Below are 25,232 nucleotides of genomic sequence, written 5' to 3' on the forward strand. Positions count from 1 at the left end.
TTCCTAGCATCTCTCTTTTCATATAGATGAAATCAGAAGTTGGACATCTCTCCCTCAGCCTTTCAGCACTAACTCTGATTTATCCCCAATCAATTAAGACTAATCATGATACTTATAATGTACCTCTAACCTCCCAGGTAAATTTGTTCTGGTGATAAACCTCATTCTTCTGAATTTACATCTTCCACTTCTCCCTTTCTAATTTTTTTTGTAATTAGAGAAACATTCTTAAATATATGTTGTCCTCATCTGCTGAAAGCTTTACACTTACTCTATCTACTGCCTCACCCCCTTTCCTCCTATCACCTAGGGAGGCTGTCCAGAGTGAAAACAGAAAAGATCGTGGGGCAGAATATAATCCTATGTAGCAACATTACACTATGGGCCAAGCTCAAATAACTAAGACCAAAAAGGTACAAGGCAGTAAGAAACCTCTGAATGTGTGGTAGTCAGGGGAAGAGACACTTTCAGGAAGGGCATGGAATGTAATGTCAGATACTACTGTGAGGTTAAGTAAAATAAGAAATAGGATGTAATTCTAGATTTAGGAATAAGGAGATCGTTAATGACCTGGATAAGAGGAGTTAAGAGAGATGACTAATGCAGGGGTAGACAAACATAAGGAAATAGATAAGGAATAATATGTAATAATAATGCATCAAAGAATGATCAAAGATGATAAAGGAATTAAAGAGTATGAGGTATGAGTTTTTGCTGTTTTTTATACAGAGCTGTCAGGCAAGGCCTCACTGGAAATATGACTTCTGAGCAGAATTCTGAAAGAATCCTGAGCCGTAAAGATCTCTCAGAGGCAAAGATATATAACAGCAAGTACAAAGGCTGTAAGCAGACCAATGTAAACAAAGGGGAGATTTAAGTAGGAAATAAAGTCATACAGATCAGGAGAGGCATATGGGGGTGTCAGATCATGGAGGGCTGTGCAGCCAATTTAAAAATACTTTGGCTTTTACTCTATGTGGAGGATGAGCACTTAAACATTCACTAGAGAGGTAATCGCAAATAACATGCTCCTGTAATTATACAGCAAAAGGTAACTTACACTGGGTGGCAGTAGTGGAGGTGGTGAAAGAAAATAGCTCCATACATTTATTTAGTAGGTGACAAAAATCTGTTATCAAGTGAATCAAGTACACAGTATCAGGGTAAAAGATGAATCCATTTCTTTGTTCTAAATAAAAGAAGAATGGACTTGCCATTAACTCAGATGAGGAAGACTGGATAGAACAGATTTTGGCGCACAGAAAAAGAGCAGATTATCAGTCTTAACCACCTTATGTTTAAAATGCCTGTCAGACAACTAAATAGAGATTTTTATAGGCTTATGTGAGGAGATTTATACAAGGGAGGAAAATATTGGTAGCTGTAGTCACTGGCTTTACGGAGTGAGTGGGAAAACTGAACCAAGTTCTACTCAGCAAATAAGTGTAATCTGAAAGATGACAATAGGACACTCTAAACAAGAAAGGTATTTGACAAAGTGAAATGAGTCTTTCATTATAAAAATGGAAACATAACATTTCCCTACAGAAGCAAACTTTTCCTGAAGTTTAATATTAGAAGATATTTTATATTGAGATATTATACAGAAACCACTGAGTAAGAGATTATAAATTCATATAAAAAATATAATTGTAGCTTTCTTTTAACTTTTCTTCTACTGTTCTTCAATAAAAACTGAGGTTATAAGAATAAATTACCCATGAAGGCTCAGGTAATACTGACCACCTATTATCTAGAGTCAGAATTATCTTCTTAGCAGGAATAGCTACAGATTTGCCAGTCGAACCAAGAACATTATCCCATATATTTGTTTATTGATGAAAAGAAGAGCTCTACTAAATGAAAAAGAGTGTAAGGAGAAACTATGCTACCAATAATCAAATGTGGTGGATACGGCATTCCAATACTGTAAGCAAGAAATAACATTTTATAATGTATAATCAATTACAATTCTTGTAACAGCTACTAGAAGCATACATTATTTTACTGACTAAAAAGAACTATAAAACCACCAATTACAGACAGACTTCATAAGGACACAGGTATGTGGACAACAATTCTTTAAGTCACAACGCATTTAAGATCAAACTCTTTAAACCTTAAAGGACTATATGCATTTATTAGTAAAGTTGTAAGTTCTTAACCACTCACATCTTGGCATTCACATCAGTATGCAAAATATTTCTGCCAAAAAATTAAGAGTTAAAAAAGAAAAGGAATTATAGTATACATCAACCACTGACTCCCAATATATATATAATCACAAAGCTCCATATTTAGAATGCACTGGTATTGTAAAGGGGTTAAGCAAGCAAGGAAGTACCTTTTTAACGGATATAATCTGCGAAGTTACTAAAATTCAATAAAGATGAATAGTGCAAGAAAATGCTCCAAGTATTTATAATTGTAAAGCTAATGAACTATATCCTAATTTAAATTTATTTTGCTAGTGGTCCCATAAGGGACTTTAAATTTTATACGTTTTAAGGGTTCAGTTTATACAGTATCACAAATATTCGTTTCACCATCTGCATTGAAAAAGATTGATTGCAACATCCCAACAACACCCTACCCTACTGCAACACCTAGTAATAAAAAATGCTCTGCTTAATGTGACTTTATCATGTCATTACTCAAATATGGTTAACTCCTCATAAAAAGCAAGGAAATTAAAAAAGGACAGAAAGGCACAGAGGAGTAAAAATGAGATAGTGTGGTAGGAGAAAAGCCAAGTTCCTTTTCCCCTACCTGTGCAAGCATTGAACCATATGTCAAAAAGGAGTCTCTATCAGTCTCAGGTCCCTAAGTGGCTATGTCATTGTTGTAAGCCATCATTTTCAGGTTGTTTTCACTGCAGCATATCCTGAATAACATACTATGTATGCTGCCTTTTGTTTATGAAAGAAGGAAGTACACAAATACATGTTTTTGTGTGTACCTGCATAAACAAACACTAGCAGGATAACAAGAAAGTACAAATGCTTTGAGAAAACAAAGCAGAAGAGACTAGTTGAATGTGACAAGTAGTCTAATGTATATTTTTTTAATACTGACTTTTAAACCATGAGAACATACTATCTACCTATATTTGTGTGTACATGAACTATAAATCACATGAAATATGTAGAAATGTACTTCTTATGATTACTATGTGTACTTTCATAGAATGCAAAGCTTTTGTTTGCTTCTCAAAGGTGTTTATGAACCAAGAAATAAGAAAGCAATACTCTCACCCTCTATCTAATCAAGGTGGCTTGTCAGATTAGGAATGCAGTAGTCATCCATAAATACTGATGATCAAGGCCTTGACTTTGTTTTCATAACACAGAGCTCCATGCAAGTAAGGTAACCATGCAATTAACAAAGATTCATCTACTCTCTGTAAATAATCAGTACCATTCCCTTGTGTTCCAAGAAACAGATGACATAATCAACTGGTATGAAGACTAACTGTTCCATATATCAATTATGAATTTTTATTTACACTATTCTTCCTCCAAAGTGCTGGCACTATAAAAAGGCACCTAAGTGACATAAAAGAAAAGAAAATACTCTGGAACAAAAATTAAGCAGACTACAATTTATTCATTTCTTGGACCTCTATAGTAAACAGTGAGGAAACAAAGAAAAATAAGAAATAGTCTCTAGCTATCCACAGCTGACAATCTATTGGAAAGGGAAGGCATATGAACATGTATAATAGGTCTACACCTATGTCATGACAAAAGTTTGCATGAATTCATCAAATGAACTTCAACAAGGGTATCAAGACCCCTCACTGGGGAAAAGACAGTCTCTTCAACAAATGTTGCTGGGAAAATTGGATATTCACATGTTAACTTAAATTGTATATAAAACTTACTCAAAATAGATTAATGACCTAAACATAAAACAAAACTATAGAATTCCTAGAAAAAAACAGGGAAAAAGCTTCATAACCATTGGATTTAGCAATGATATCTTAGATATGACACTAAAAGCATAGGCAACAATACAAAAACAGACAAATGAGGCTACCTACTTTAAACATAAAAATTTTTATACATCAAAGGATATAATCAACAGAATAGTAGAAAATAAATGTGTATGCTATATCTGATCAGGGATTAATAACCAGAATACAAAAAGAATTCCTACAACCAAAAACAAAAGCTAAATAGCCTAATTAAAAAACAGACAAAAGACTTCAAATAGACATTTCTCCAAAGATGATATATAAAAAGTCAACAAGCACATGAAAAGATACTCAAAATCACAAATCATTAAGAGATATGCAAATCAAAATCATAATGAGCTGCCATCTCTTACCCATCAGGATGACTAATATAAAGAAAGACAGGAAATAGGGTTGCTGAGGATGAGAACAGAATTACCATATAATCCAGAAATTCCAGGTATATATCCAAATTGAAAGTGGCATCTTTTACATCTGCATATTCACATTTTAGCAGTATTATTCACAACTGCCAAGAGGTTTAAGAAACTAAAACGCCCATCAACAGATGAATAGCTAAACAAAATGTAGTTCATATATACAATGATATATCATTCAATCTGAAAAAACAAAATTCTGTTACATACTACAACATGGGCAAATCTTGAGGGCATATATTAAGTGAAATAAGTCAGTCACAAAAAAGATAAATATTGTATGACTTCATTTATATGAGGTATCTAAAGTAGTCAAATTACAGAAAGAGAAAGTAGAATAATGGTTTCAGGAGCAAGGAAGGAGGAGTTGTTTAATGTGTATAGTTTTGATTTTGTGAAATAAACAAGTTCTGGAGATCTGTTACACAACAATGTGACTATACATAACACTACTGAACTTTGTATTTAAAAAATAGTTAAGATGATTCATTTTATGTAGTGTTTTATAACAATTAACAAATTTTCCCAGAAAAGTTTGTATAGAGGAAAACAAGGGAAAGAACAATTATGGGGGAAACAATAGGATTTAGAACTAACACCCATGCTAAGATAGTTGCAATCAGAGTTAAGACTATATTTCTAATGTTTCCTGGAATATTTCTGTGAAGATGAAAATTTGCAAGGCAAGTTTTAGAAAAAGTGGCAAACAATGTAGAACTGACCCTTGAACAATGTGGGGGGATTAGGAGCACCGACCCCCTCACAGTTAAAAATCTATGTGTAACTTTCGACTCCCCACAAACTTAAATACTAATAGCCTACTGCTGACCGGAAGACTTACAGTTGACAATTAACCATATTTTGTATGTTATATGTATTCTAATAATAATGTAAATGACAAAAAATAAAATGTTTTTTTTTCAAATTGTTGCAAATCTCCAAAATACTTTCCAATATATTTATTGAAAAAAATCTGCATCTAAGTGGACCTGCATAGTTCAAACCGATATTGTTCAAGGGTGAACTGTATTGTTTAGAAATATCTTCCACCAACACTTTTGGTACTCAAATAATTTTACTCTCGACTCAACTATACTTAACTTGAGTTCACATCTGCCTTACCCATCAGCAGACTGTTAACTTAAGCTCCTGGACTGTAGAAAGGACTCTGTACCCTCAGAAAGCCAACACAGCACTTAGCAATAAAACATTTAAGAAACATTTACTTGATTAACCAATCTCTACTTCTTCCTAAATTCACATTATTTTATTATTAAATCTCAGAGCAGAGTTAAAACAATTCATCAAATTAAATTTTATCTTTACTCTATTGCTCATTATTACTAAAATTGATTTAATTTTCTAAAACCCTTACCTGAAAATTTTGTATATTTATAGTTAACTGGAAATTTTTCTTCATTATCTTACTCATTATTCCTAGATTTCATTTCTAGAACTGTTACATACTGTTTACTACCTAGAATAAATAAGAGTACAACTATGTAAGAAAAGTAACATTTTTTTCCTGTCACTTTCTAAAATCCAAGGTCTCTTCTACATCTTTTCAGAAATTTAATTTATGCGTTTTTTCCATACCCATCACAATCTACTGATAACACCAAAGATTATAATATTGTTTTTAAGCACTAATAATTTCATGAATGAATATAAAAGCAAATATTTACAGGCAATATAATTGAACTTGCAAAGTACAGATAACTAAAACTAAGAAAAATTCAATTCCCTTAAAAGTAAAGCAAACTGAAGTACTCACTTCATTCACCTCTATGGTTGATGGGCTTAAAAATTTAATCACTGCAGACTAGAAGGTACCCTATAATACTAAATTGGAATTAGAAGTACCTGTAGGAATAAGCAGACAGGCAGACAGACATACAGAAAGACAGATAGATGGATGATACAAATATGAAAGGGAGGGAAGGAGGAGAGGGAAAAAGAGAGAGTGAGTGAGCCAGTGAGTGAGTATAAGCATTCCCCAGTTTTATCCACTCAGAGGGCCTAGAAACAGTATCACCCCAGGAGCAATGAGCACACTTGCACTCAGATCTCAATGTCTAAACCAAGAAACCAGGACTGGAGTAGGGAATGTTCAAACAAGCCTGAAATATCTTGTACCACAAACTAAGGAAGTGCTCAAAAAATGATGGAGACACGTCAAGAGGACACAGCAATGTAAACTAATCCATAATGACTAAAAAGTAGATGTATGATAACATGGGACCAGAGACAGAATGTCATGCCCCAAAGAGTGCAAAGGGGCATGACATATATTTTGGGAGTGATGGAAATGTTCTATAGATCTATTGTGGCTGTGGATTTCAGGGATGTATATGTCTGTCAATTCATCATATGGTGTATTTTAAATTGGCAATTTATTGTATATCAATTATACTTCCAATAAAGTTTATCTCTCAAAACGTCACAGAAACTAATTTGAAGGAGTTCTCACTGGCCAAATCTGGCGGCATCAAAATAAATAATAATGACAGTAACAGATTAATACCTAGTAAAAAAAAAACAAGAATCCACTCATGAGTCCACACTGATAAACATTCTTCTTTAGGGAAGAATGTCAAGTAATAAACACAGATGGGATGATGGAATTAGAAAATCTTCATTTTGCAACTATCACAGTAGTAACTGATTCAGGCAAAATTTATTCAGGCTCAAAACTGTTAGGGAAAAGTCTGATGATGAATAGGATACTTACACAGGTTCAAAGTTATCTCCCCATAAGACATTTATCATTATAAAGAAAAAAACAGTAAACTTACAGTGGCAGCACAGTTTTAGTTTTAACCAAGTAAATTTAACATCACCAGTAATAAAACACACAGACGTATGTTCCTCCTGCTACCAGGCAATGAGATATCATCACTTCATATTCCACCATAAAATATAAGCTGAAACTAATCATGAAGAATCAGAAGAAAAGCCCAAACTAGGATTCATTATACAAAGTAAGGTCAAAAGCAACAAAGCAAGGCTAAAGATCTTATGGACTGTGGATTATATAATACTGTCAATATTAAATGTCTTGACTTTGATAATTGTACTATAGTTATGTGAGACAAAGTAAATGATAAATTAGCAAATGGGGCAAAATATTAACAATCGCCGAATCTGCATAAAGGGCTTTTGGGGGCTCTGTTCAATTTTTGCAGTTTTTTCTCCAAATTAAAAAAAAAATGTTTCAAAAATATCATAGATATTTAAAGGAGAGACCCATATGACAAATAGTGTGTAAAAGTACACAGGAATGAAATCAGAATCAGAAAAGCTTTGAAGTCCTGATTCTTCTAAGAAAATATTTATGTAGAATAATAAATAAGTCATGATTTCTCAAAATTTTGGTTTTCTGCCATAAAATGAGGGTACTGTACTAGCAGTTTCTGGCTGCACATCTACATGTTTGAAAGCTTGCTCTATCACTTCATGCCCTATTCTACCACTTGATTACTTGGCTATTCTAAAGACTCACCACTTTAAGAAGTAGGAAAAAAACTGCTAATCTTCTCAAAAACTGCAAACTATAATTATGAATGAGGACAGTTTTAATGAACTTTCTTAATAAGGTCTAAAATGGTAGAACTAAAAACATCACATAGACTTTTGGAATAATCTCAACAATGATTTCTCAATACCTCTTATCAATTATGTTTAATACTACCATCTAGTAAATGTAAAAATATTTAGATACTTTTCCTCTAAAATTCATTTTCTTACATTAAGTACACTGAGGCTTACAGACCTACTACGATCTACTATGTTGCAAGCATTATGCTTAGGAACTATCTTGCCAAATCACATAACAACCCTTTTAGGTAAAAATTATTACTCCCATTTTGTAAACAAATAAACTACAGTAATGCAAAGATGACTAACACAAGTCCCTGCGATCATGGGAGCCCAACATCATATAGCATGATCTATCTAAAGACAGATTAAAAAGCATGTAAGTGTACCAGTATAACACAACAGAAAGTCTTAGGTAAGGAAACAATCTGGGTAACCTTACAACTATCTCGTTGATTTGAATGATTTATACCTGTAATGGTCTAAACGTTTGTGTCACTCAGAATTCAAATGTTGAAATCCTAACTCCATAGGTGACAGGTGATGGTATTAAGAGGTGGGGTTTTTGAAAAATAATTAGGTCATGAGGGCAGAGCCCTCAGAAACATGATTCGTGCCTTAGAAAAGAGGCTCCAGAGAGAGTCCTGGCCTCTTCCACCATGTGAAAACACAAGTGAGAAGTTACCAGCTACACACCAGAAAAAGGACTGTACCAGAATCAATCATGCTGGCACTTTGATCTTGGACTTCCCAGCCTCCAGAACTATGAGAAATAAATTTACAAGCTATCCAGTCTGTGGCATTTTGTTATAGCAGCCCGAATGGACTAAAACAACAATCTTCAAACCTTGACATTATTCTGGCTCTGAAAGAAACAGTGATACTGGCAGCCTTAAGGTTTTATGTCTACCACTCAATACCTATGAACCTATTAATCATTAAAAAGTTGCCAAATACTACTACTTAATGCAAACACAAATCCCTAAACCTCACTACATGCACTGTTGCATAAAGAAAAATATCTACTTATCCCTGCATTACCATGTAAGAATTTTTCTTTTAAAAAAACCTCTTGGATCTACAGCAATTCTTAAAAGTAAAAAAATTCATCTACCTTTGGGAAAAAATTTTCTCAAGCATACTTTAGAATGGTGAGCAAATTTAATATGAATTTGTGGGCGAGTCTCTAGATGACAGAAGTCACAAAATAAATGACATTTTGGCTGCACAAAGAAAAAAAAATCTATTATCTGAATATGGCACACAACAAAAGCATGATTTTTTTTCAATTCTAAAACTTCTGAAGTAGATAGGCCATTTGCAAACTCAAATCAAAATGGTATATATGTATATATTAAGTTAGAAGAAATCAGATAATAACTTAAGTAGTATCACTTTATAATCAGGATACTAAAGATATACCTCAGGTTGAAGCAGACATCAGAGAAGGAAAACTGCTGAATTATTTGCCTAGATATATAGTTTATCTGAAGTCCCTGTCACAAGCTGTTTTTTTTTTAAGTAGATAAGCTGAAGTTCCTGGTTCAAAAGTAAGAACAGAATTGCAAAAAATACAAAATAAACACTGTATATAAGGTTTATTTAAATCTATTCAAATTTTTTAAATAGTCTACCTGAATCCTCCTGGGCTTCATGAGTTTCACCATCATCTGTTACCTCTAATTCTTTCACAAAATTTGAGGGAAACAGTCCCAACTTGTTGTTCAGGGTTCCACTCCACCAGCCTTCTTCTACCTGAAAGAGTTCACAACTCAAAAATTATAAAAATTTCTCTAAAGTAAAAATCTTTTCCCATGGAAAAGTTAAGCTACAGAAGTGAATGAGCACAAAGTTAGTGATGCAAACTAATCCCTTTAAATCTCTTAATTAAAAACAAAGAGCGAAATATATTTTAAGTATATTAAATCTAAGTGGATTGGATTAATTATATGTGGGATTAGTCATAGATCAATAGCACTTTGCAACATTTACACTGAGAATGTATAATCAGTTGTAATCTATGAAGTAAATAATTTCATAAAAGTATCAGGTAACCAAGAATAATGTATTAACAGCAAGTAGATAACCTCTCTCTGGAATGTCACTCTTTCAAACACTACTGAGCCTTGACTTACGATATGTTTAAGTATTTTGAAATTTTGATTTGAAAAATATTTGATGAATGTAAGAACATAACTTCCTAAATGGCATATAAAATTACTAACCCTTTTACTTGAACAATGAGTCTTAACCCAAGTATGAAGAAGAGTAACATATTTTTAAAGTACAGATGCCACGCTTTATTAAACACTCCCTATCCAACAAAATACATCCTTAGGAATCAAGCTCTTTAGAAAAATATATACATTTCACTAATAATGAGGTTATCCAATTTTCATGAAGTTATTTAATAATATTTAATAACTTTAAAAATGTACGGTTTCTGCTAAGGATACTAATGTCTTAATAGGTAAAAATTCACTTAACAGCAGTACACGCAATATCAAAACTTTTTCCTGTTTTAAATTATGTTTAAGAAAATTTTCAGCTCATAATAAATAAAGCAAACTTTAGTAGTTATTCATCCAACAGGCACTATGTGCAAGCCACAGTGTCAACTGCTAAGGAAAGACTTAAATTTGCATATAAGAAATCTCTGTCCTTGAATGAAACAATCTAAAGAAGAAGATAAACAACAAGCAGATAGTTAACAATACAATGCAAGAGGTGCCATAACAAAAGTAAGAACAAAATGCTCCAGGAGCACATAGGAAGGGCTTAAAAAGCCTCACTTGAAAGGAAATGACAATGAACTGGATATTAAAGGCTGAGTAAGAGTTTTCTGGGTACAAAGCATATGAAAAATATGGTAACATAAAAATAAAGGACTTATTCATAAAATATATATAGCTGGAATACAAGATGACTAGAATACAAGCTGTTTGAGGGAGAAATGAAAGATAGCAAGTGTGAATAGTTCAGAATTTCTAGAAGACTTAAGGAGGCCCCCAAGGATTGGGAGTTCTTCAAACCCCATGTGAAAGGGATGCACAGACCAACCTGGAACAGGCACAACAAAGAGAGAGGCACATCAGAAAACTGTTATCTACATCTGGAACCCCAAGTTAGCAATAACTGGTTACTTAGGGTAAATAATTCTATAATAATTCTTATTAAGGAATCTTTAAGAGGCAGGGTAATATAGTGCTAAAGAACACTAATTCAAAAACAAACTGTGTGGATTGGGATTCTGGCTCCTCTCCTGCCAGGAATATGAATCTGGGCAAAGATGACTAGAACAAGATTTTCTAACCACATGTGCATCTACAATGTCATTTCAACACTCCTCCCATCACAAAGTGGAAGTCTTTGTCCCCCCACCTTGTTCAATCTTGCTGGCTTATGACTTACCTGTAACCAGCAAAATGTGGTCAAAGTGACACCATCACTTCCAAGTTAGATTATAAAATGCTATCCACCATGTTCACTGAAATGCTTACACTTAAGAGCTCTGCCCTGCCATGTAATAAAATCCAACTATTCTGAGGCCCTCATACAGTAAGAAAGCCAAGCCAAAAGGAGGAGCTACACAATGGCTCTCTCCCCACAGGCACTCCTAATCTTCAGGCCTTCTAGGTACCTGATATGTCAGTGAAAGACCCCTCCTGTAACACTACCAGAACCAAATTTTGAATCTTTCCAGCTGAGGCCCCCAGACATCACAGAACAAAGGGAAGCCATCCCTGCTGTGCCCTATCTGAATTCTTGACCTACACAACTCAGGAACCTTATAAAACAGATGCTCTTTGCCACAAAGTTTGGGATGGCTTTATATGCGGCAACAGTAATTGGAACAACCAAGCACATTATCTTCTGTGAATCAATCTTCATATATAAAATGGGGACAAAAATTCCTATCTCCTTAGGTTGTTTATAATTTAAAGTAAATAACAAATGTGAAACCCTTAGCATACTGCTTCAAACATAATATAGACTCAATAAATGTTAAATATTGCCACTTGGTGGAAATAAAAAAGAATTACCTTTGATATAAATACATCAGAATTTTAACATAAATGTTAAGTGTTAACTTACATTGCATATTATGACATAAAGTCAACTCCTGTGATGATATATGATATCAAGACATATACTTTGAAAATGGCACCTTCAGCTGCTAATAAAACTTTAGTAGTCCTTTAATGGTAAAAGCTGAGATATAAGAAGTTATTTTTAAAATATTTTTAAATCTTATTCTAAGATACTAAAATGTGGGAAAAATGATTTTGGTTAATACAGGAATGTGATAATTCAAACAAGGCAAAGCTTTTTTTTAAAAGATTCTGCTTCTGTATACCTTTGCCAAGCAAAAGGTAGAATTCCTTCTGTATTACTGCTTTTTGCCCAACGTGAATTCAGAATCAAAGAAAAGGCTTATTTTTAGTATTAGTTACATGGATTTTATAAATTTTTAACTTAAAAAAGTTTTTTCCTGAAGTCAACAGATAACAAATACAGCATACAAATATGAGGTATAGCAAAGATGAGTAAAGCTTTATTTCTATACAAGACAACCATTAAGTCATTAAAGCTTAATTTTAAAGTATCTTAAAATTTTTATAAGAAACAATGAAACTGACAAAAAATTCTAAATACTAATCTTCTTACAAAAGCAATTTTATAATACCCAGAGATATTCTACTTTATCTCCAACACATATGTTTTCCTTACCTCTTCATTAATATCAATAGTATCTCCAACTTTCAGCTCCAGTTCATCCTCATTTTGTGGAATGTATTCAAAGAGAACTTTACACTGACGCTTCATGGTCTCTAAGGGAAGTAACACAGTAACAAATAAGGTTAAGAACAAACCTTGTTTTAATAAAACAAATACAGTACTTTTATTTACATACTATGTTTATTATCACAGGATTTGTATGTATGATAAAAACTGAACATAGAAGCATTCTAGGTGGCTAACCACAGTCAGTTCTGGTTGACTTTCTACCATGCCTCCATATTATAAGCTACTCATCCTAAAATAAATTCAAAGGAACTACAAATAAGTTATAAGGCTCCCAGTAATAAAACCTATTTATACATCTGATCCCCCCAATTATACCAAAGTGAAATATCCACTGCCAATTTTGTGACTAGAAATACAGGCAATAAAAGACACAATGCAACAAATTTATCACAGAGAAGTCCTCCAAGCCAGTGATTTTTCAGACTACTTCCTGATCAAAGTCTAGGAATACTGAAAATGCACTAATTTAAGAGTATGTGTGTTAAAAAGACACATAATGCACAAATGTTTTATTTTAATGGTTTTACTTTCTAACAGACAAAAACAAACACATAGGTGAAGACAGAAATACTCTGTGTTCAGTTTTTCAAATAAGCTTCACTTATTCAGATAAGTAATGAATGGTCTTTTATAACCACACATGATTTACAAAATCATCTAAGAATTGAGAATTCACTCACTCTCATCTTTAAAAGTGAATCATTAAAGCAGCTATGGGTAAACGACCAGGTATAGTTGACTAAAGGATTATACCTCTTGCTACTCAGACTATGTTCCTCAAACCAGCAGCAACAGTGTCACCTAAGAGCGTCTTAGAAATGCAGAATTATCTCAGGCTCCACCCCAAACCTGCTTGTAATGGACTGATTGTGCCCTCCCAAAATTCATGTACTGAAACCCTAACCATACTCCCAATATGACTGTATTTGGAGACCGGGCCTTTGGGGAGGTATCTATGGTTAAGAGAGGTCGTAAGAGTAGGGCCCTAATCTCACGCACACCTAATTTAATTGTGCATGCATACAAGTGTGTGAGCGCACATACACGGCCATGTGAGGACACAGGGAGAAGGCGGACACCTGCAAGTCAGGAAGAAAGGCCTCACCAAAATCCAACCCTGACAGCAACTTGATTTTGGACTTCTAACCCCCAGAACTGTGAGAGAATACACTTCTGTTGTTTACCCAGTCTGTGGTAATTTGTTAGGGCAGCCCTAGCAGGCTGAATCAGAATATGCACTTTAACAAGATCATGAGGTGATTCTCAGTCTTGTGCTCTATGATCTAGTTATACTGATTCCTAATTTGTTGAGACATACTCTATTCCTACTGACTTAAGTATACTGTTTCTTTTGCCAAGGATACTACTTTCATCCTCAAAGACCATCATTGTCTGTGTTCAACTCATTTTCAGTAATCGGTTTAGAAGAAACTTTCTCCCAAATAGTTTTCTGGATTAGGTATTTTTAGAGTAAAAGTAACTTCCATAGCATCCTATACTTAACGCTCGCTACTGACTTCTACAACCTACCTCTTCATTGACAGCTCATTTTTCCCTTTTCATTCTATCATAACAACTTACTGTCTTATATGTCCTTCCCCTACTCTGTAGGCTAAAGATAAGTGAGCACTGGTTTGTTAATTGCTTTCTCCCCAGCACCTAGCATAGTGCTTGGCTTATACTAAATCCATTAGGTATTTCTGAACAAATTAATGAACAAATATCAATCAAGGCCTAACCAAATGGTGTCAAGGCCAAGAAATACCATGCCAAGAGAAACTACATTCCATCAATACTCAACCACAATCTTAAGATTTTTCTTAATAATTTAAATGCACACTTAAGGAACTACCAGATCTTAGGAGACAGGATACACATTAAACAATGAGTAATAAATCACAAATACATTAAATAATAGAATATTTAGTGCAAACTACAAATATCCCAAAGATCAACAGAAAAGACAGATTTGAAATGAAGCAGATCTGGGAGGCTTTGAAGAAGAAATGTTAAGAGTTATACAATGAAAGATGAACAAAATAGGAGAAGGCAGAAAAGATGTAGCAGATATTCTAGATAAAGGGAACATTCTCCAATGAAATAGGAGTGAGTAATACAAGGATTCCAAAGAGACTGTTTTCCATGTCAACAAAAGGAGAATCCTAACAGTTAATATAGATGGGTACAATTTCACTGCATCAAATCAGGCCGTAACATCTCAAAACTCACTTTTTTATACAGTAAAGAAAAAATGCCATGCTACAATAGAAGTATCACTGACTTAGAAGTAAAAAAACTTTGGTTTGGCTACAGCTATCATTACCTAGGTATTTGACCTAAGTTCTCTGGTTTAGAATCAATTTCCAAAACTACAATATATAAGAACTGGACTAGATAACCAAGAGAGTTACTTAAGCTCTGATATTCTACAGATACATGAGGTTTTTTATCAAAAAATAAATAAATCCAACTGAACCCTCAAAACAAATGCAGCACATTACATGGAACCAACACCATGAAAGGCGTGCAAAACAGACATGACAACCAAATAGGCAGAAGACTCAAGAGTCTCCAAATAAGAAACAGTCACACTTCTGTAACAGTCCCCCCTTCCTAAAAAGCTTAATATCTGATTTTTAAGTATTTTACAATAAAAGGAACAAAAGAAAATAAGCAATGACTGTACTTTTAGAACAACTCTAGAGTTTACAGGAATATCTTTCAATATCACCTTGTCATCAAGGTCTCAAAGTACTTTTTTTTTTTAATTTTTTATTAAGGTATTATTGATAAACACTCTTATGAAGGTTTCACATGAAAATGTGGTTACTAAATTTACCCCTATTATCAAGTCCCCACCCATACCCCATTGCAGTCACTGTCCATCACTGTAGTAAGATGCCAGATTCACTATTTGCCTTTTCTGTGCTACACTGCTTAACCCGAGACCCCTCATACAAAGTGTATTAAACATAATACCCCTCAATCCAAATCTCCCTCCTTCCCCACCCGCCCTCCCACACCCCTCCCCTTTGGTAACCCCCAGTCCCTTATGGGAGTCTCTGAGTCTGCTGCTCTTTTGTTCCTTCAGTTTTGCTTCCTTGTTATACTCCACAAATGAGGGAAGTAATTTGGCACTTGTCTTTCTCTGCCTGGCTTATTTCACTGAGCATAATATCCTTTGGCTCCATCCATGTTGTTGCAAATGGTAGGATTTGTTTCTTCCTTATGGCTGAATAGAATTCCATTGTGTATATGTACCACCTTTTCTTTATCCATTCATCTACTGATGGGCAATAGGGTGCTTCCATATCTTGGCTACGGTAAATAGTGCTGCAATAAACATAAGGGTGCATATATCTTTTTGAATCAGAATTTGTATTCTTTGGGTAAATTACTAGGAGTGGGATTCCCAGGTCGAATGACATTTCTATTTTTAGTTTTTTGAGGAACCTCCATATTGCTTTCCACAATGGTTGAACTAGCTTACATTCCCACCAGCAGTGTAGGAGGGTTCCCCTTTCTCTGCAGCCTCACCATCATTTGTTGTTCCTAGTTTTTTTGATGTTGGCCATCCTAACTGGTGTGAAGTGGTATCTCATTGTGGTTTTAATTTCCATTTCCTTGATAATATGCCTGTTGGCCATCTGAATTTCTTCTTTGGAAAACTGTTCATATTGTCAGCCCATTTTTTAATTGGATTATTTGCTTTCTGGGTGTTGAGGCATGTGAGTTCTTTATGTATTTTAGGTTACCCCTTGTGGTTATGTTATTTACAAATATATTCTCCCATACCCATACTGTAAAATGCCTTTTTGTTCTGCTGATGGTGTCATTTGCTATACAGAAGCTTTTTAGGTTGACGCAGTCCCATTTGTTCATTTTTAATTTTGTTTCCCTTGCCCAAGGAGATACATTCAGGAAAAAGTTGCTCATGTTTATATTCAAGAGATTATTGCCTATGTTTTCTTCTAAGAGTTTTATGGTTTCATGACTTACATTCAGGTCTTTGATACATTTCGAGTTTACTTTTGTATATGGGGTTAGACAATAACCCAGTTTCATTCTCTTGCATGTAGCTGTCCAGTTTTGCCAACACCAGTTGTTGAAGAGGCTGTCATTTCCCCATTGTTTATGTCCATGGCTCCTTATGGTATATTAATTGACCATATATGGTTGGGTTTATATCTGGGCTCTCTAGTTTGTTCCATTGGCCTATGCGTGTGTTGTGTCAGTACCAAATTGTCTTGATTACTGTGGCTTTGTAGGAGAGCTTGACGTCATAATCCCTTCAGCTTTATTCTTCCTTCTCAGGATTGCTTTGGCTACTCAGGGTCTTTTGTGGTTCCATACGAATTTTAGAACTATTTGCTCTAGATTGTTGAAGAAAGCTGTTGGTATTTTGATAGGGATTGCCTTGAATCTGTAGATCACTTTAGGCAGGATGGCCATTTTGACAATATTAATTCTTCTAATCCATGAGGATGGGATGTATTTCCATTTACTGGTATCTTCTTTAATTTCTCTCATGAGTGTCTTTTAGCTTTCAGGGTATAGGTCTTTCACTTTCTTGGCTAGGTTTATTCCTAGGTATTTTATTCTTTTTGATGCAACTGTGAATGGAACTGTTTTCCTGATTTCTCTTTCTGCTAGTTCATCATCAGTATACAGGAATGCAACAGATTTCTGTGTACTGATTTTGTATCCTGCAAATTTGCTGAATTCAGTTATTAATTCTATTAGTTTTGGGGTGGATTATTTAGGGTTTCTATGTACAGTATCATGTGATTGCAAACTGCGACAGGTTAACTTCTTCCTTACCAATCTGGACGCCTTATATTTCTTTGTGTTGTCTGACTGCCATGGCTAGGACCTCCAGAACTATGTTGAATAAAAATGGGGAGAGTGGGCTTCCTTGTCTTGTTCCCGATTTTTAAGGCAAAGCTTTCAGTTTCTCACTTTTAAGTATGATGTTGGTTGTGGGTTTGTCGTATGGCCTTTATAATGTTGAGGTACTTGCTGTCTATACCCATTTTGTTGAGAGTTTTTATCATGAATGGATGCTGAATTTTGACGAATGCTTTTCCATCATCCATGGAGATGCTCATGTGGTTTTTGTTCTTCTTTTTGTTGATGTGGTGGATGATATGGATGGATTTTTGAATATTGTACCATCCCTGCATCCTTGGAATAAGTCCTACTTGATCATGATGGATTATCTTTTTGATACATTTTTGAATTTGGTTTGCTAATATTTTGTTGAGTATTTTTGCATCTATGTTCATCAGGGATGTTGGTCCGTAATTTTCTTTTTTTGTGGTGTCTTTTCCTGGTTTTGGCCTTAGAGTGATGCTGACCTTATAGAATGAGTTTGGAAGTTTTCCATCCTCTTCTACTTTTTGGAAAACTTTGAGGAGGATGGATATTAGGTCTTCAGTAAATGTTTCATAAAATCCAGCAGTGAAGCCATCTGGTCCAGGGGTTTTGTTCTTAGGTAGTTTCTTGATTAATAATTCAATTTCCTTGCTTGTAATTGGTCTGTTCAGATTTTCTGATTCTTCCAGGGTCATTCTTGGAAGGTTGTATTTTTATAGAAAGTTGTCCATTTCTTCTACATTGTCCAGTTTGTAAGCATATAATTTTTCATAGTATTCTCGAATAATTCTTTGTATTTCTATGGTGTCTGTAGTGATTTTTTCCTTTCTCATTTCTGATTCTGTTTATGTGTGTACACTCTCCTTTTTTCTTGATAAGTCTGGCTAGGGGTTTATCTATTTTATTTTCTCAACAAACCAGCTCCTGCTTTCATTGATTCTTACTATTGTTTTATTCTTCTCGATTTTATTTATTTATGCTCTAATCTTATTATGTGCCTCCTTCTACTGACTTTGGGTCTTATTTGTTCTTCCTTTTTAATTTCATCAATTGTGAGTATAGACTGTTCATATGGGATTGTTCTTTCCTGAGGTAGGCGTGTATTGCAATATACTTCCCTCTTAAGCATGGCCTTCGCTGCATCCCACAGATTTTTGCAATGTTGAATTATTGCTGTCATTTGTCTCCATATATTGCTCAATCTCTGATTTTATTTGGTCACTAATCCATTGGTTATTCAGGAGCATGTTGTTAAGCCTCCATGTGATTGTGGGATTTTTCATTTTCTATGCATAATTTATTTCTAGTTTCATACCCTTGTGGTCTGAGAAGCTGGTTGGTACAATTTCAATCTTTTTGAATTCATTGAGGCTCTCTTTGTGGCCTAGTATGGGTTTTACTCTGGAAAATGTTCTACATGTGCTTGAGAAGAATGTGTATCCTGTCACTAGTGGGTAGAGTTCTCCGCAGATGTCTGTTAGGTCCATCTGTTCTAATGTGTTCTTCAGTGCCTCTGTCTTCTTACTTCTTTTCTGTCTGGTTGATCTGTCCTTTGGAGTGAGTGGTGTGTTGAAGTCCCCTAGAATGAATGCATTGCCTTTTTATTGGTGCATACAGACTATTTACATTTAGGGTGATTATTGATAGGTATGTACTTACTGCCATAGCCGACTTTAGATTTGCAGTTACCAAAGGTTCAAGGGTAACTTCCTTACTAACAGTCTAATTTAACTCACTTAGTATGTTATTAGAAACACAATCTAAAGATTCTTCTTTTTTCCCTCCTTTTTCTTCCTCCTCCATTCTTTGTACATTACATATCATATTCTGTACTACTTGTCTATCCCTTGACTGACTTTGGGGGCAGTTGACTTGATTTTGCATCTGCTTAGTAATTAATTGTTCTACTTTCTTTACTGTGGCTTTATTTACTTGGTTGACAGCTATTTAGTCTTAGGAACACTTCCATCTACAGCAGTCCCTCCAAAATACACTGTAGAGATGGTTTGTAGGAGGTAAATTTTCTCAAGCTTTTGCTTATCTGAAAATTGTTTAATCCCTCCTTCAAATTTAAAGGATAATCTTGCTGGGTAGAGTGTTCTTGGTCAAGACCTTTCTGCTTCATTGCATTAAATATATCATGCCTCTTTCTGGCCTGTAAGGTTTCTGTTGGGAAATCTGATGATAGCCTGATGGGTTTTCCTTTGTATGTGATCTTTTTTCTCTCTCTCTGGCTGCTTGTAATATCATATACTGTCTTTATCTTTGGTCTTTGTCATTTTAATTATATGTCTTAGTGTTGTCTTCCTTGGGTCCCTTGTGTTGGGAGATCTGTGCACCTCCATGGCCTGAGAGACTATATCCTTCCCCAGACTGGGAAGACACTTTCTATCCCTTTTTCTCTCTCTCCTCCTTCTGTTATCCCTATAATGCGAATATTGTTCTGTTAGGATTGGTCACACAGTTCTCTCAATATTCTTTCATTCCTAGAGATCCTTTTATCTCTCTGGGCCTCAGCTTCTTTGTATTTCTGTTCTCTAATTTCTATTCCATTTACTGTCTCCTCTACTACATGTAATCTGCTTTTAAATCCTTCCACTGTATTCCTTATTGAATCTCAGTTCTGAATTCTACCATGAGTTTTTGAATATTTTTCTGTACCTCCATGAGCATGTTTATGACTTTTATTTTGAAATCTCTTTCCAGAAGACTCAGTTTCACTTGTCTCCCTTTCTGGTGTTTGTGGGATTTTGGTTTGAACAAGGTTCCTTTGACGTTTCATATTTGTATGTGGTGCCCTCTAGTGCACAGAAGCTCTACTCTCTGGAGTTGCCCAGGCCCTGGAGCAATGTCTGGTGTCGCAGATGAGCGGCACTGGTGCCTGACTTGGTGGGGAGAAAGGGCTGTTTCCTACTTCCTGGCTGCTGTGCCTGACTCCACTGCCAGAACCAGTGGGCCGAATGCACAGGGGTAAGCCTCTATGCTTTGCACTTGTAGCTGCCATAGGAGGGACCTTCCTCTGGCTGGCCTGACTCCAGGACAGGAACTGCTGGTCAGCTGGCCAGGAGGTAGGCACAGCAGGCTACACTGCATATCACAGTGGGGGGGGGGGGCCTCGGAGCTACATAGCCAGCCAGGCGGATTCAGCGCCTAAAGCTCCTGCAAGTTCCCAACCTGCTAGGCAGTGTGCACTGGGACATTTTTGTCCACTTGTCCTTTCCCCCGAGCAGTAAGCTCTGTGCAGTTGTTGCTTCTTTAGCAGCCCTCTTGCTGTTAGGAAGTCTCTCAGACTGCCCACCTTTCTTTTGTCCCAGAGCAGCTGGATGTGGATCCCTGTTTTCCACAAGCGGCTGGAATCTCAGTCTCTCCAGGTATTCCACCTGTCTTAGCTTTCCAACACCATTAATCACCAGAGCACCAGGCAATATAGGTTCATTCTCCCAAAGCCAATCTCCAGGGCTGGATGTTCAGCCGTCCTAGGCTTCCACCCGCTCCACACTCCATTTATTTTCCTCCCTCCCATGAGCTGGGGTGGGGGAAGGGCTTGGGTCCCGCCAGATCACGGCTTTGGTATGTTACCCTGTTCCGCGAGGTCTGTTCTTCTCTCCAGGTGCATGCCATCTGGCGCAGCCTTCTTTCCTATTGCTCTTTCAGGATTAGTTGTATAAACTATATTTTCATATTATATGTGGTTTTGGGAGAAGGCCTCTGTCTCTCACCTCTCACGCTGCCATCTTTAATCTCTTCTGTAGTTTGTTTTTTTAAATGAGTACCAATGTCCTCTCATATGAGTTAAAGTTCATAAAGAGCATTTATTAGCAGAACCCCACCCCACTCCCAAGCATAGAAATTAACTTTGAGCAGTCTAGTTATGTTTTAACCAAAAACTTTGGTTTTTTTCCTCTTACACTAAGCATAGTTCTCCACAGAGTGGTTTTTTCCAAAGTAGTTTGCAAAATTATCTGCAAGAGAATTTCTCGTGTTTGAAAGGAAAGAGCCACACTGGATAAAAAAACATCCTAACACCTCCATTATTACAAAAAAGTGTGGGTCATTTATTTAAAAAAGAAAAATTTTCACATGATTCCATGTTTAAATATGGTTCACTCTTAAGTCAACATAACTGTCTATACTGAACTCATCTGCTAATTGACAGTATATTTAAAGAAGTTTTGAGATTTTTCACATTTCAAATGGTATACACAATATCTATCCATACATAATTGGTCAATAAGTATTTACAGAATTTCTACAACGTCTCAGAACCTCTGCTGAGCACAGAAGAAAATAAAGCAACATGTGTTAGAGCAGAGCTGTCTATAAAAGGATGTGTGAAATTAAGTCATTTAAACAATAACTATAACTATTATTCTTTTTTTTAATTTTTTATTAATGTATGATTGATATACACTCTTATGAAGGTTTCACATAAAAAAACAATGTAGTGACTACATTTACCCATATTATCAAGTCCCCAACCCATACCCCAATGCAGTCACTGTCCATTAGTGCAGCAAGTTGCCAAAGAATCACTATGTCCCTTCTCTGTGATACGCTGTTCTCCCCATGATCCCCCACACCGTGTCTACTAAACATAATACCCCTCAGTCCCCTTCTCCCTCCCTCCCCACCTGCCCTCCCACACCCGTCCCCTTTGGTAACCACTAGTTCATTCTTGGAGTCTCTGAGTCTGCTGCCATTTTGTTCCTTCAGTTTTGCTTCATTGTTATACTCCACAAATGAGGGAAATCATTTGGCACTTGTCTTTCTCCGCCTGGCTTATTTCACTGAGCATAATGTCCTCCAGCTCCATCCATGTTGTTGCAAATGGTAGGATTTGTTTCTTTCTTATAACTGAATAGTATTCTATTGTATATATGTACCACCTCTTCTTTATCCATTCATCTACAGATGGACACTTAGGTTGCTTCTATATCTTGGCTATCATAGAAAGTGCTGTGATGAACACAGGGGTGCATATGTCTTTATGAATCTGAGAAGTTGTATTCTTTGGGTATATTCCAAGAAGTGGAATTCTGGGGTCAAATGGTATTTCTATTTTTAGTTTTTTGAGGAACCTCCTATTGCTTTCCACAATGGCTGAACTAGCTTACATCCCACAAGCAGTGTAGGAGGAACGGTTCCCTTTCTCCACATCCTCACCAACATTTGTTGTTCTTAGTCTTTTCGATGCTGGCCATCCTTACTGGTGTGATGTGATATCTCATTGTGGTTTTAATTTGCATTTCCCTGATGATTAGTGATGTGGAGCATCTTTTCATGTGCCTGTTGGCCATCTGAATTTCTTCTTTGGAGAACCGTCTCTTCATATCCTCTGCCCATTTGTTAATCGGGTTATTTGCTTTTTGGGTGTTGAGGTGTGTAAGTTCTTTATATATTTTGGATGTTAACCCCTTGTCAGATATGTCATTTACAAATATATTCTCCCATACTATAGGATGCCTTTTTGTTTTGTTGATGATGTCCTTTGTATAACTAGTATTCTTATCACAAGTAATCTCCATATAACATATAATTACTGAGATATACTACTTAAGACAATTATAACCTCAGAAAATATTATCATCACGTCATGAAGTAAAACCTCATAATTAGAGATGAAGTATCATGTCTGTAATATACTTTTCACAACTGGTTCAGTTTTTAAAACGTACTTGTATTTATGGAGATAAAATCAGTGTGAAAAAATGCTAACAGCAACTTTAGGTGAAGAGTATAATGTATTCATTGCACAACTGTTCTTTCAACTTCTCTAAGATTTTAAACTTTTCAAAATGAAACAGAAAGTTAGGAATACCCTACCCCATTCACTTGAGAGGTTGCAGCTACAGGAGTCATTTGAGTTGTTCCTCTTATGAGTCAGAGTATTTTATTATCAATGGAATAGAGCCTGAAATAATATCCAATTTTAAAAAATGTTTGCTGTGAAAATGTGAAATCAGTGATTTTTTATAGAATTCAAAATTTTCATTATTTTCTTTAGCAGTGACTGAAAATCAGGAGACACACTATTTGCTACCGACTATGCTACTTGTTTTCTAGGAATGAAGAACTCTGCAGATTGACATTCTAGTCAAAAATTTTTTCAAGTAGCCACATCATTTTTATGGTACAACAACCAGTGACCTATCAGTATCAATTTCCATGCATCTTTTAATTCAAAATAATTACTATCTAGATGAAAAATCACTTCTGCAACACAAGATCCCACTAATAAGGAATACAAAGTTACAAGCACTGACGTCTCCCCTCACACATGACAAGAGTAGATTCACATCTGGCATCAAATTTTTCCAAATCTAGAAGCAAAGTACTAATATTTCATACTGCATGTTATATAAAGTTGTGACGCTCAAAGATGTCAATTCTTTACTATCTAAGTAAAATACTCTACATCATTGTGCCTGATTTTACAAGGGCAGCAATAATGTGACTTTTGCCTTTTTTACTGTGAGAAGTATGTTTTCTCGTCCATAACTTTACCAACTTAGAGTAATCAACTTTGTACTGGTAAATATTATTCTGTGCTCACTCTAGAAAACAAACTTCTTTGTTTTACCAAAGAAGTTAACAGGCTTAGCTTAAACACAACAGTAAAAGTTTCAAGGCTTTGTGACTAGGATTCACAAAAAGCCAACACTTTTTTGCTTTGGATTCTAGGGAAAAATAGCTAACAAGTCCAATTTCCAGATATTTAGCACATTGTCTATTTAATTTCTACCTTTTAGTTCCTTAGAAAACTCAACACATATACAGACTAACTTGTCTAAGCACACAGAGATTAAAATTTGACATTCAGACTGCAGTGTTTATCATTATCAATTTTTTAAAGTTTTGGATTGTTTTAAATATTAATAGTTTTGGTTAGTAGTATCTACTACTATATAACAATACAATAAACCACTTTTGAATAAATGGTCAATTTTATGAATTAAGGATATGATGCAAACTAACAGTTAAAAAAAAAATCAGGCTTAAAGGAACAAAACAAAAAAAACATTAGCTTGCTTTTCCTGGAAAAGCAATATGAAAGCAAAAACAACCTGCATCCTGTTTTAAATGTGAGCTAGCACCAACGACCAATTTAATCCTTGCAGCAAAGCAAATTACAGAAGATCATTAGGAAAAAACCCTGAAAGCCTCTTGGCACCAACTATGAGAATGGTTTTTCCTTCTTACAAGAAAAAGAATCACAACTAGTATTCTTGAGGAAGGAAGAACTTAGTTCTTTCCTATTAGGAGACAAAATGAATAAAATGTTCATGACCTTGGAGCCCTCTGTCTCTCCTCTACTTAACAAGAAACTTGTTCCTGTATAGCTCAGTAAAGCTAAGTAAAGTGGTAAATGGATTTTAGGATAGGCAGGGGTTATAAATAACTCTTCCATAGGCTGAGAAATTCTCCTTCTACACAGAATTCTATACAGAGGTTCACCTGCAGAATGTAGACATACTTTCTGTTATCTGTCCCCCCAGTCTCCAGGGTTTGAGTCCAGGACAAGTAGAACTACCACCTTCAGGCAGTAGGCTGAAAGCAGT

At 35.4% G+C, this 25,232-nt stretch overlaps 1 protein-coding gene across 4 annotated transcripts in view; it reads right to left on the bottom strand.

Annotated features, from left to right (window-relative positions):
- The window catches only part of CD2AP (CD2 associated protein), a 171,497-nt gene that overhangs the window by 96,703 nt on the left and 49,562 nt on the right, over positions 1-25,232 (bottom strand). For all 4 annotated transcript variants that reach the window (XM_057494077.1, XM_057494074.1, XM_057494075.1 and 1 more), the window contains exons 4-5: positions 12,721-12,821; positions 9,624-9,744 (exon numbers count right to left, since the gene is read on the bottom strand). In XM_057494077.1, coding sequence (XP_057350060.1) covers positions 9,624-9,744; positions 12,721-12,821 — 222 coding nt within the window. The remainder of the gene's footprint in view (positions 1-9,623; positions 9,745-12,720; positions 12,822-25,232) is intronic.

The sequence above is a fragment of the Manis pentadactyla genome, chromosome 16 (assembly GCF_030020395.1).
Source record: "Manis pentadactyla isolate mManPen7 chromosome 16, mManPen7.hap1, whole genome shotgun sequence".
NCBI lineage: Eukaryota > Metazoa > Chordata > Mammalia > Pholidota > Manidae > Manis > Manis pentadactyla.